Source organism: Myotis davidii, unplaced genomic scaffold, assembly GCF_000327345.1.
Source record: "Myotis davidii unplaced genomic scaffold, ASM32734v1 scaffold616, whole genome shotgun sequence".
Classification (NCBI taxonomy): domain Eukaryota; kingdom Metazoa; phylum Chordata; class Mammalia; order Chiroptera; family Vespertilionidae; genus Myotis; species Myotis davidii.
Genome location: NW_006291965.1, coordinates 1,995,392 through 2,009,596, shown reverse-complemented (window position 1 = coordinate 2,009,596; position 14,205 = coordinate 1,995,392). Strand labels below are relative to the sequence as shown.

The 14,205-nt window shown below is 34.9% G+C and overlaps 1 protein-coding gene across 1 annotated transcript in view; it reads left to right on the top strand.

The window, feature by feature from the left end:
* Positions 1–14,205, top strand: part of SMC5 (structural maintenance of chromosomes 5) — an 80,359-nt gene that overhangs the window by 22,221 nt on the left and 43,933 nt on the right. Inside the window, exons 4-8 of the mRNA XM_015565009.1 lie at positions 3,881–4,043; positions 6,955–7,089; positions 8,852–8,992; positions 10,353–10,514; positions 11,053–11,124. Coding sequence (XP_015420495.1) covers positions 3,881–4,043; positions 6,955–7,089; positions 8,852–8,992; positions 10,353–10,514; positions 11,053–11,124 — 673 coding nt within the window. The remainder of the gene's footprint in view (positions 1–3,880; positions 4,044–6,954; positions 7,090–8,851; positions 8,993–10,352; positions 10,515–11,052; positions 11,125–14,205) is intronic.

Genomic DNA, 14,205 nt, shown 5'->3' with positions numbered 1-14,205 from the left:
CTTGGTTGCGGGCACATCTCCAGTATGAGGTGTGCAGGAGGCAGCTGATCGATGTTTGTCTCTCATCGATGTTTCTAACTCTCTATCCCTCTCCCTTCCTCTCTGTGAAAAATCAATATGTAAAATATACTTAAAAAAAAAAAAAGATTCCCAGGTGATTCTAATGTGCAGCCAAGGTTGAGAACCACTAATTTAGTAAGAGGCACAGGACACACTGAATCCAGCTCTTGCCTATTTGGGGTTTGGAGGCCTTTGAGAGATTTTAGGAAAGTGCAACACTAGCCAAGGCCAGATGCATAGGTGGAAGAGCTGTTGGAAGTGGCTTGGGCTGGTGCTTGAGTTGGGCTGTGGTCTTAGGGAATCACCAGGCAGGGAAAATGGTGTTAGCCAGATTAATGGAGATCACAGATTTGGTGCCTGCCTGGACTTGCTGGCTGGGCGGAGAAGGGGTTAACAGAGGAGTAATGGCATCTGCCAGCATTTACATCCTAGGAAAGATGTACCCTTACTCCTATGCCCACTTCTGGCCCTCTCCCTGAAGCCAGTCAGTTTTGTTTCTCCCCATAATGTTCCTGGTGCTCTTCAAGCTGCTGCCCCTCACTGGACTGCAGAGCAAGTCAGTCTGTGAGTGAGCAAGTCTGTTCATGGGCTCCACAAGAGGAAGGCCTGGGACTCCAGTAGATCTCTGTCTCACTCAGATGCAATCCATGTTGGTTTCACAGCCAGCTATTATGGAGACTTCTCTTCCTGGCACTGATGCCCCAGGTTGAGGATCTGAGTGTGGAACTGGGACCCTATTTGCTCCTCAGGTGGAATCTCTACAGCCAAGATAGTTAATTGCCACATCATGTCTCCATCCCTCCTACTAGTCTTTCTTTGTGGCTTCTTTTTTATATCCTTCGTTATGGTTATGGGACTTCTTTTTAGCTGGTCTTCAGGTGTCACTGATGGTTGTTTGGTAATTTTGGTGTGGCCATGGGAGGACGTGAGCACACCTTTTGCCTACTCTGCCATCTTGACTGGAAGTCCCTTAATAACTTTAATTAGAGACTAATGTTAATTAAGTATCTTTATCTTCCTACTGAATAAGATCATGAAATACTTTTATTTTAATAATATCTATGAACTTATGCTATTTTAATTCTGTCTTATTAAACCCTTCAAAGACATATCTATTATTAGTTTATACTGTTTGTGTTTGTCTTGAATTACCACACACATTTTCTCTTTGCCTTGTCTTTCATTCTTTCTTGCATTTTTGTTCTTCCCTTTGGGATCTCTTTCTGCTAAAGGGCATACTTTAAAATTTATTTTAATGAGGATCTTCTAGTTCAGCGGTTCTCAACCTGTGGGTCACGAACAATGAAAATACATTCTGCATATCAGATATTTGCATTACAATTCATAACAGTAGCAAAATTACAGTTATGAAGTAGCAACGAAAATAATTTTATGGTTGGGGGTCACCACAACATGAGGAACTGTATTAAAGGGTCACGGCATTAGGAAGGTTGAGAACCACTGTTAGTGAAACACTTAGTTTTTGTCTGAAAATGATGTAATTTTGCTCTATCTTGAAAGCTGTATTTGTTAGATATAAAATTTTACATTGATAGGTTCTTTCTTAGCCCATGCAAAGTATAATTTTATTGTCTTCTGATATGAGCCTAATTGTAGTTTCTTTGATAGTAATTCTCTTTTTGTCAGGAGGTTTTTGAAATTATATGTTTTTGGTATTTTGTAGTTTTACATTATATATTTAGGGGTGGGTTTAATTTTTATTTATTTTGTTTGGGATATAATGAGATTCTTCAGCCTGTGATTTGGAAAATTTATCTTTTTATAAAATCTTCAAATATTGCCTATGCCCCATGCTGTCTTCCCTCACTTCTAGAACTCATTAAACAGATGTTAGACTTTCTTACTCAGTCTCAGTCATCCATGTCTCTTAATAGCTTTCACATTTTTCTTTTTATATCTTTGTGTAGCATTCTAGATCCATTTCTCTTTGGGTTTTGTGGGGGTTTTTTGTTTGTTTGTTTCTCAAATCTTCTTGTTTACTGCTTATATTTTCAATATTTTCTTAAAATACAGTAAACCTAGTCTTAACCGGTTTGGCTCAGTTGATAGAGTGTCGGCCTGCGGACTGAAAGGTCCCGGGTTCGATTCCAGTCAAGGGCATGTACCTTGGTTGCAGGCACATCCCCAGTAGCGGGTGTGCAGGAGGCAGCTGAGATTTCTCTCTCATCAATGTTTCTAACTCTCTATCCCTCTTCCTTTCTTTCTGTAAAAAATCAATAAAATATATTGTTAAAAAATACAGTAAATATGTATTTTATTTTGGAGTTCATTAATTCCAATATAATTCTACTTTCTACTATTTCTGCTAGTTCTTACTCTTGATGCTTTGAGGGGTGTGTGTGTGTGTGTTTCCAGTGAACCAGTGAGATGCTCCTTTATCTTTGAACTTTATCTGTTAATTCTTTGAGAATACAGGTAGATTCCTACAGAGGGAATTTTTATTAACTTTTATCACAGACCATTGGACACTTTTAATCCATGGTCACTATATACAGAATTTTCAGTTTGAGGGTTTTTAACCTCCGTAGGTATGTCATTTAACTTCAAGATGCATCTCTGTTTGAGACTGACTTGTTAGTAACTTTTGAGGGAGGTTTTTTTGCTTGTTTCACAATTCAGGCCATAGTTTAAGACAGACAATTTACCTTGCTGCCCGTGTGGTAGTGAAGGAGTGTTTCCAATTTGCGCTTACGCTGAGGGTGTATAGCCTTTGGGGGATGGTTTTTATTAGACTGTCTACCTTTGTAAAAGCTCTGGGCTGTATCTGCAACATCCCTTCCCTGTAAGCTCATGAAAATGAATGTGCAAGATTACTCTTTTGCCAAATGCCCTTAGGGTGAAAACCCACTTCATTTTTTTCACTTCTGTGTTCCTACTTGGGATTTTGATCAGAATTCATTTTTTTCATGCTAACTCATAAGTGCATTTATGAAGATATTTTAGTATTTTATCTATCAATTTTTGTTGTGTTTGTAGCAAGATGATTTAAAAACTCTATTATTCATTCTTCTGGAAGTGAAAGTTTAAAACAACATTTTTTTAAGTCCTAAAATCTTACTATTTGAGTCCTGATTATAGTATAATTTGTATATACAACATTTATAAATTGTCATATAGCTATTGGATACCAATGATTTATCTTTCTACCACATGCTGCTGGTTCCCAGTGAAGAAGATGAATGAATAGATGGGAAGTGTGGTGCAGTAGTACTCCTAAAAGCAAGAAATAAGAAAATACCCTTCTTTCAGGTTCTTTGTCATTTAATGTCCCTGTATATTCATGTGATATAGTCCCCTCTGAATTCATAGTGGCGTACATAATGAGGAGAAGCCATGGACAGGCTAGTTTTGATGTTTGGAAATGCATATGCAAGAATTGGTTTCACTTGTACATTTGCCACGTAGAGGGACTTTCAAGGTTGTTACATGTTTTTATATACCAACCCATTTTGAATTGCAATCAATACATCTAATTGGAGAATAGCATAATGATTAAAGGATAAATAACTTCAGATATATGAATCCTCTGGCAGTGTTTGGGAATTAGTATTGGAATTTATTTCAATTTTATTTTAAGTTTAAATAATGTTGAATGTTGAAAAGAGTACTAAATCATGTGTTAATACTAATAAAATGTCAGAGTTTTCTTCTCTAGATGGGCCAAAATATCAAAAGAAATAAAAATTATTATAATAACCGTGTTCGGCAGCCTTTGGTGCAAGAGTATTTTGGAAATTTTATTTCTGAAATAATACATGTATTTTGAATATAAATATTTTAAAATTATTTTTTTAATTAGATTCAGGAGTTCTGGAAATCTTGTAATTACTCGTGAGATTGATGTGGCAAAAAATCAGTCCTTTTGGTTCATCAACAAAAAATCAACAACCCAGAAAGTAGTAGAAGAGCAAGTTGCAGCCTTAAATATTCAAGTGGGCAATCTTTGCCAGTTTCTACCTCAGGTATGGGAGAATTAAATGTAAAGATGGGAAAGCTTTGTATATAATGTTTCCTTTTTATGCTGTATAAGAATGTAAGTACTTTTCTAGGGATATTGTAAAGATTACTATTTAAACTGAGCATAGCAGTCTGATGCTAATAATTCTTTGTAAGAAAGGTAGCATCTTGTCTCTTACAGCAGCTACTTCCCACCGTTTTCATCTCAAGGCACACATAAACTTTACTAAAATTCTGCAGCACACCAAAAAATATATTTTTTGCCAATCTAACAACAAAAATAGATAAAATTTTGATTCATTCACACCGTACAGCTATTGTGTTGGCTGTTGTCATTTTTTTGACAATCTAGGGCAGTGGTTCTCAACCTTCCTAATGCCGTGACCCTTTAATACAGTTCCTCATGTTGTGGTGACCCCCAACCATAAAATTATTTTTGTTGCTACTTCATAACTGTAATTTTGCTACTGTTATGAATCGTAATGTAAATATCTGATATGCAGGATGTATTTTCATTGTTACAAATTGAACATAATTAAAGCATAGTGATTAATCACAAAAACAATATGTAATTATATATGTGTTTTCCAATGGTCTTAGACCCCCCCCCTCCCCCCCGGGTCGCGACCCACAGGTTGAGAACCGCTGACATAGGTAGGGGGAAAGAGGTAAGTGCCCCTGACTTAAATAGTCAGGTATTACATGTTTAAAAATTCTTACAGTACACCAGTGGGGCACACTGATTGAAAATCACTGTTTTAAGGTATAATCTTATTAATTTCTAGTAATTTGGAAAATTTCAATTAATAAATAGTCTAAGTTATGGAGTATTGTACAGGAAATAAAGTTGTATTATTTTCAAGTACAAGGAGTAGCTTGAATTACTGTGGGCTTCCATTTGTTAATTTTTGTTAATAACTTAATCATTGGTTTTATATAAAATATTTGATAAACTAAAACTCTTAAATTTTTAGGCATGCCTTGTAACACCTTTATATATTTTGGGGGGGTTTTTTTAGTAAAAATAAAACTTCTTGCTAATGCATATTAAATGTTAAAGTGAGATGCCTTTTAACTTTATCTTTGACTGCTGCCTGGTAATAGTAACTATAAAAAATTATAGTTCAGTTTTTCTTGAAAAACAGTGATGATTTGTTTATGTGTCTATATCAAGTAAAAATTAAAATTTGAAAGCGTTTATCAGCTGATGTCAGATGATTTCCAAAAGTGGATGTTTAAAATTGCCTCTTTTTTTAACTTCTAACATTCCAATTGATGTGTGGTAGATGATCATTTTGACTATTTTCTCTTATCCCAAACTGTTTATTGTATGTATATAAACTTTTGAAACTGGAGATATTGACATAGAATTTTTTAATTTTTATTTAGTTTATTGGGGTGACATTGGTTAATAAAATAGTATAGGTTTCAAGGGGTACAATTCTATAATACGTCATCTGTATATTATATTGTGCGTTCACAAACCCAAGTCAAGTCTCCTTCCATCACCATTTATCCCCCCGTTTCCCCTCTTTTACCTCCTCCCCCACCCCTTTCCCTCTGGTAATCACCATACTGTTGCCTGTGTCTATGAGTTTGGGTGTTTTTTTATTTGTTTCTTAATCTCTTCACCTTTTTTTGCCAGCCTCCCAATTCACTCCCCCTCTGATAGCTGTCTGTCTCTTCTCTGTGTCTATGAGTCTATTTCTATTTTGTTTGTTAATTTATTAGATTCCACATATAAGTGAAATCATATGGTACTTGTCTTTCTCTGGTTTGTTTCACTTAGCATAATAATCTCTAGGTCCAGTCATCTTGTTGCAGAAGGTAAGAATTCCTTTTTTATGGCCAAGTAATATTCCATTGTGTAAATGTACCACAAATTTTTTTATCCACTCATCTACTGATGGCCACTTAGGCTGCTTCCAAATCTTGGCTGTTATAAATAACGCTGCAATGAACTAAGTGTGCATATATTCCTTCAAATTAGTGTTTCAGGTTCTTCGGGTATATTCCCTGAAGTGGAGTAGCTGGGTCAAAAAAGCAGTTTGATTTTTAATTTTTTGTGGTAGCTCCATACTGCTTTCCACAGTGCCTGCACCAGCCTGCATTCTCACCAGTGCAAGAAGGTTCCCTTTTCTCCACATCCTCGCCAACACTTGTTTGTTGATTGAAAGCCATTCTGATAGGTGTGAGGTGATATATCAGTGTAGTTTTAATTTTCATTTCTCTGATTATTAGTGATATTGAGCATCTTTTCATACGTCTATTGGCCTTCTGTATGTCCTCTTTGGAGAAATGTCTATTCAGGTCCTTTGCCCATTTTTACTTGGATTGTTTTTTTGTTTTTGTTTTTTTGGTTGAGTTTTATAAGTTCCTTATAAATTTTGGATATTAAGCCCTTATCATATGTTATCATTGAATATGTTCTTCCATTCAGTGGGTTATCTTTTCATTTTGTTGATGGTTTCTTTTGCTGTGCAAAAACTTTTTAGTTTGATTTAGTTCCATTTGTTTTTCTTTTGTTTCCCTTGCCAGAGGAGATATATCAAAAAAATGTTGCTACAAGAAATGTCCAAGATTTTACTGCCTATATTTTCTTCTGGGATTTTTATGGTTTTGAGTTCAACATTTAAATCTTTAATCCATTTTGAGTTTATTCTTGTGTAGAGTATAAGAAGGTGTTCACAGAAATTTTTTACAGGTTCTCAAAAAGATGATAGTTTATACCCTAAGTTTATTTCTATTATTTTAAAGAATAATATATGAAAGGACACAGTTTATATTAAGAACACATCTCAAAAATAAATATTTTTTCTTTTATTTCATCTTGACAAATGTGATCATTTAGTGAAAAATATTTTGGAGATATTTATAGATGATAATAGTTGCTGATATTTAAGTTTTGTGCTCTAGGATAAAGTTGGAGAATTTGCAAAACTCAGTAAAATTGAACTACTTGAAGCTACTGAGAAGTCAATTGGTCCTCCAGAAATGCATAGATATCACTGTGAACTCAAAAACTTCAGGGAGAAAGAAAAACAACTAGAGGTATTTATAAATGGACAACTCATTTTAATTGCCCCTCTTTGATTTCTATGTCTCAAAATGTGGGAAAGTGAGTGCTGAACCATTGAGTAAATTCATATATTTGTGATTTTTTTTATGCAGGTTTGTATTGCTAACATTAATTAAATTAAGTGACAAAAAGTGAGAATATGCCCTAACTGGCTTGGCTCAGTGGATAGAGCGTCGGCCTGCGGACTGAAAGCTCCCAGGTTCGATTCCGGTCAAGGGCATGTACCTTGGTTGCAGGCACATCCCCAGTTGAGGGTGTGCAGGAGGCAGCTGATCGATGTTTCTCTCTCATCGATGTTTCTAACTCTCTATCCCTCTCCCTTCCTCTCTGTAAAAAATCAATAAAATATATATTTTTTTAAAGTGAGAATAGATTTGATAAATGTAAAGTTTGAAGTTTTTGACTATCAGTTCATCAAATATATGTTATTGAATTTCTAAGGAACTAATAATAGTATTACAAAGTATTTTTGTCTTTCAGGAGTTTCAGTATTATTCTCTTACTCATTTAATATTTATTAAAAACCTACTATGTGCCAGGCATTATGTAAGGCTTTGGATAGTGCAGCAAATACCATACAGTTTTTAATATAGTGTCTCTATTCAGCCAGTTCTGATATTTCAGTTGTATGAGGATAGACTTTGTAAGAAAACTATACATTTAGTAGAAGTGTTGATTTTTTTCACCTTTAATAAAACAATTAAAATGTCTCTTTTTGCATATTGTTTGTAAAGGTGTTTTATTTAATGAATCATTTCTTACAGCTCAGAAACAAATAATTCTGTAAGTTTTTTTAATAAGATACCTTATAAATGCTTTTTCTTGTACTGTAACTGTCTATACTTTATCATATGTTTTTGTTATAATTTAGTATTATTTTTATTATTACACTCATTCAGAGTGAATGAGCAAAGGATTTGTAATTATTTTACCTTCAGATATCTTTTTACCATCTCCACATCAAACAATCTAATATTCCCATCTGAAACACTCCCTGAAATTACCTACTGTCATGTGAAAGGAAAAAGCATATTTTATACTAAATTCTAAGTACATCTTTGTATTTATTATTTTGCAGTAGCTTTCCTTCTCATTTCTAAGTCCTTAAGTTATGGGTGTTCATAACATTAATATTTTTATTTGTATATCGCATTACAGTTTATGAGCTTTTACCCAAAGCAAGTGAGCTGCTTCTACCCTTGACATGAATGAGGCAGTTAACTTTTTTCTCTTTAAGCGAGAAGAGTCCAGGCTCAGTGAGGTGGCAGGGTTTCCTCGGAGTCACATGACTAATAAATTATAGTGCCTAGACCAGAGCTTACATGTGCATGTTTTCCATAGTTTTTTGGGTTTTGTTGTTGTTTTGTTTGGTAATCCTCACCCGAGGATATTTTTTTCATTGATTTTTAGTGAGAGTGGACGAGAGAGGAAAAGACAGAAACATTGATGTGAGAGAGACATTGATTGGTTGCCTCCTGCACATACCCCAACCAGGGCCTGGGCTAGAGAGGAGCCTGCAACCAAGGTACGTGCCTCTGACCAGACTAGAACCTGGGACTCTGGTCTGCAGGCTGCCACTGAGCAAAACTGGCTAGGGCTGTTTTACATAGTTTTTAGAACTTCTGTGGAATTCTTTACTGTAAAATTTTGTTAATATTATACATTTTTTATTAAAAACTTGACCTGTTGTCTTTTCCCAGTTAAACTAATAGTTTAAACAAGTATTTCTTATAGACCTCATGCAAAGAGAAAACGGAATATCTAGAGAAAATGGTTCAGAGGAATGAAAGATACAAACAAGATGTGGAGAGGTTCTATGAACGTAAACGACATTTAGATTTGATTGAGATGCTTGAAGCTAAAAGGCCATGGGTGGTAAGTTCTTAGTTATTAGAGCCAAAAATAGTGATTCTTGAAGTAGAAGAAAAGTTAGAAAGGAGGACTAAAATTCCAATTAGGTGCTTTTGTTCATTTTTGCTTTATAATATATAATAAAATGTATCTGTCTCTGTGTTATATAGCTGTGTGCTATGTTATTAAAATAATAACAAATAACAGTTTACTAGGTCTAAGGACTCAGAAAAAATCTGGGATTTCTTCCAAAATTTTGTCCTTAACAGATAGTTTTTTTTATAAAATGGTAATGACATAAAAATGTTTACACACGTAAAAATTAAGTTCTTGAGTGGCCTCCGGTCACTAAAAATTTACTTGGAGTGTGTGATTAATATCAAATTCAGCTGTAGACACATAGCTGAAGGACATAAGCTGTAGTCTTTGACTCACATGCCTCAAAAATTTACTGAGGCTACTGTTTCTAATCACTGTGAGATGTGTATTTTATTATTTATGACTGCAGTTTGAGCTAAAGATTCAATTCCCTCATGCATTCCTTTACAGTGGGTGAAGAGGAATAAGAAAGTTCTATAATGTTTGTTCCAGGGTTAGAATGGAAATAATTGTTACTAGATTGGAAAAATATGTGCCTCTATTTTTGTCCCTCTCTCCCCCTGCTGTTACTTCACCCTACCCTGTCTCATAATTCCATTATTAAACTTTTACATCCTTTCACACATTTTAATTACATTTTTCTATATCTATTAGTACTCTTGCATTTTATCTTTGCTTTACGAAGTCTTCAGTTTCTCTTTTATTTTCTAATATTGGCATCAGTCTTTTTTCATTTTTTTTTTTGCTTTACTCTAATGTTTACTGACATTCTTTTCTCTTTTTAACTTCATTGTAGTGCTCCATTTATTTTTATTAATTCCTGTGACATGACAAGCATCATTTTCACCTGCATGTTTCTTTTTCTTTTATTTTTTTACTCACTTTTCTTTTGTCTTACACTTTTTTCATTTTTATTTTTCATAACTGAGTTTCTTTTGCTTCTTTGTACATTCCTGTATCCCTTCTCTATTGAGAGACTGAGAACCTCATTTTTTCTAGCCATTAGGATATCCGAAATAGGAAGAGATGGATATCAGAGTCCAAACTACTGATGGAGATAAATGTTCAATGAGTTTCAAAACCTTAGTAAATCATTATGTTTGTATTCACCATTTCTGAAGTTTATTTCAGAGGGCAAATGTTATATAAATAAACCTGTCAAATGGATATCAAAACAGTCTTTTCATAGATTCAGTTTCTGCTTCTACCTTGATGTTAGTATATGTGTTAGTTTAAGCTAGTAGTGCATTAACTTTTGTTTTGTTTTGCTTTTAATAATTGCAAGGAATATGAAAATGTTCGTCAGGAATATGAAGAAGTAAAACTAGCTCGTGACCGAGTAAAGGACGAAGTAAGAAAACTTAAAGATGGGCAGATTCCTATAACACGTCGAATTGAAGAAATAGAAATGCAGCGTCACAATTTGGAGGCTCAAATCAAAGCGAAGGTACTTTCCTGGCTCAATTTTGGACTTGCACATACAAAAAAATATTTTGCAAGACATGTAGTGTTGGTTCCTTAAGTTTAACTAGAAATTGTACCATCATAGGGCTTGCAACGTTCTAATTATCACTGTTGGAAGGTTGCTACTTTATATCAAGATATAAAAAGAGGAAACAAAATGTGATTAATTATTAGAGGATTCAAGTAATAGTCCTATCAGAATGGTTTAAACTATGGACTCTGCTATCCTATAGGGTTGTTTTTAGCATCAGATGAAAGAACATAAGAAAATAAATGTAAAGAGACTAAAAAAACATGTCTCCATATTGCTACAGTTGTTTTTAATATCAATAGGAATAACCTCCTATAGATTTGCAGATAACGTATTTTTTGGGGTGATAATGGTGTATTTGGTTTGAAAGAAATCATGGAAAAGCATTGTGGGTTGTTAACCTACATAACTTAATATTTGGATGGCTGAAGCACATAATTCATTTTGCTTGAGTTTTTAAAATCTCTCCCCTTCTGGTTCAATCTTACAGGCAACAGATATTAAGGAGACATCTCAAAAATGCAAACAAAAGCAAGATGTTATAGAACGGAAAGATAAACATGTAAGATTTTGTATTGAAATTTTTATTATACGAATTTGCCCTAAAGTTTGTGTTCGGGTCTGGATTTTGGGATCACCTTTTGTTTGGGAATTGTCCAACATCTTCCTTATTCTCTATTTCTTATAATCTATGAGGAAAACTAATATTTGGAAGTATAACCATTGCACAGAGGATAGTTAGGAAAAATTGCTCAAAACTAATCATAGATACGCATTATCATCTTTGTAGCTGGGTGGCTGAAGTTTTTTTGTTTTGTTTTTTACTAGGGTAATGATAAAATTGGATTCAGTTACCTTAATAGCAAAAAATAAAATATAAGGAATTTATTTTGTTTATATCAAGAGTAGGGCATTAAAAAGCTGATTACAAATTCTTTTTCATGGGTAGGGCTTCATGGCAAAATTACTTTAGAATGTTGGGCAAGAAAGTGGGGTTTTTAGCTAATAGATCCGCAAATGTAAGTGGGATTCTATTTTCTAGGATCATTCAACAACTGAATTTTAAATTATCTGTCTTAGGGGTAGATATTCAGCCTCACCCCTTTTTCTGTGCCTTTATCTTCAACTCCAAGGCTTCTTTCGTTTATTTCCCTAGAGAATAAACCTCAGATTTTCATGGCAGAAGCTTTGGCTGCCAGTGTTATGTGCTCAAGGTATGTGTATGGGTAGGGTGTAGGGACATTGAGTAGGAGGTAGTGCTGGAGTAATTACGTTCTATGTGATGTCTTCTATACTTGACATTTCCTTGTTCTAAGAGTCTCTGGGATTTTTTTTTCTCTTATTTTTAGAATTGTCAGCTTTTTATTGTTCCTTTCTCTTTCACTCTTTTTTTTAAAAAATAGCATTATATTAGTTTTAGGTATACAACATAATGATTTGATATTTGTATATGTTGTGAAATTATCACACAATAAGTCTAGTTAACATTCCTACTGTACATAATTACAAATCTTTTTAACTGGATGTTTGTACCTTCTGATCCTCCATCACCCATTTCACCCACCCATTAACACCTCCCACCTCTGGCAACTCCCAATCTATTCTATGTATCTATGAGCTTATTTCACTTTGAATCGCCCTCAGGTTTCATCCATGTTGTTGCAAGTGACAGGATTTACTTCTTCTTTTTTTAAAAATATATTTTACTGATTTTTTACAGAGAGGAGGGAAGAGGGATAGAGAGTTAGAAACATCGATGAGAGAAACATTAATCAGCTGCCTCTTGCACACCCCCTACTGGGGATGTGCCCACAACCAAGGTACATGCCCTTGACTGGAATCGAACCCGGAACCCTCCAGTACACAGGCCGACTCTCTATCCACTGAGCCAAACTGGTTAGGTCAGGGTTTACTTCTTTTTTATGACTGCATAATATTCCATTGTGTATATTTTACATTTTCTTTTTCCATTTATCCATTGATGAAACACTTAGTTTTCTGTTTCCATATCTTGGCTATTAGAAATAATAGTGCAATGAACATGGAAGTACATATGTATTTTTTTAAGTTAGGTATTTTTGTTTTCTTCAGATAAATACCCAGAAGTGGAATTGCTAGATCATGCTAGTTCTATTTTTAATTTTTTGAAGAACCTCCAAACATGTCCACAACCCAGGCACGTACCCTGACCAGGAGTTCAACCGTGACCTCTTGGTTCGTAGGTCAATGCTCAACCACTGAGCCACACTGGCCTGGCAATAAATGTGGTCTTGATAACTTAATTTACAATTGTTTAAGACCTCTTTGGACTTTTATATTTCATTTTATACATGTTGTATGTATAATTTAAAAGAATGTGTAGTTTGTCTTTAGGTCTGGAGATATATGTTAGAATAGGCTTACTATAATTATATTTACACAAATGTCCTACTTATTTTTTTATTTTTCTGATTTATTCAATTTTAAAGTGTCAATACCTATGAGTGTAGATTTATCTATTTATTTTAAATTATATTAGTTTTTGCTTCCTAGATTTTAAAGCATTATTATTTTGTTCTTTCTAGATCATGTTTTGATTCATTTTATTTACTATAAATAATATATAGTGGGCTTCATATAGTAAAGGAGTTTAGCCAATTCACATTTACTGTTTACTACTTGCTTTGCATGGTTTGATTCCTCCTGTGCACCTTTCTATTTTATTTCTATTGATCAAGATTTTCTTAATCTATTTTTTCTAAAGTTATATATTCTAAACCTATTCTACTGATTACTCTGAAAGCTTAAATAACACATTTTTTTCTTTAATATATTTTTGATTTCAGAGAGAGAAACATCAGTGATGAGAATCATTGATCAGCTGCCTCCTGCACACCCCCTACTGATCAAGCCTGCAACCCAGGCATGTGCCCTCATCTGGTATCGAACCATGACCTCCTAGTTTATCGGTCAGTGCTCAAACCATTGAGCAATATTGTCCAGGCTTCTTCCATATCTTCCTGTCTATATCTTTCTCTAACCCTCTAATAGATTCCTTGGCATTTCCTACATAGGCATTGATGCCATCTACAAATGAGGACAGCTTTATTTCATCCTTTCTGATTTGTATGCCTTTTATTTTTATTAATTTTTTTTTCCCTTATGCACTGGCTAAAACTTTCATCACTGTGTTGAATAAGAATGGTAAGTTTAGGCATTTTTGCCTTTTGCCTGATCTTAGGAGGAAAGCATTCAGTTTTGCACCATCCTATATAATAAAAGGCTAATACGTAAATCGACCAAATGGCAGAACGACCGGTCGCTATGACACGCACTGACCACCAAGGAGCAGACACTCAGCACAGGAGCTTCCCCCTGGTGGTCAGTGCGCTCCCACAACGTGAGCCCCGCTCACCCAGAAGCTGAGCTTACGGCCGGCCAGCCCAGCGGCAGTGGCAGGAGCCTCTTCCGCTTCCATGGCACTGCTAAGGATGTGCAACTGACATCCTACGCCAGTGGTCGGCAAACCGCGGCTCATGAGCCACATGCGGCTCTTTGACCCCTTAGTGTGGCTCTTCCACAAAATACCACGTGCACGGGCACACGTACAGTGCAGTTGAAACTTCGTGGCCCATGCGCAGAAGTCGGTATTTTGTGGAAGAGG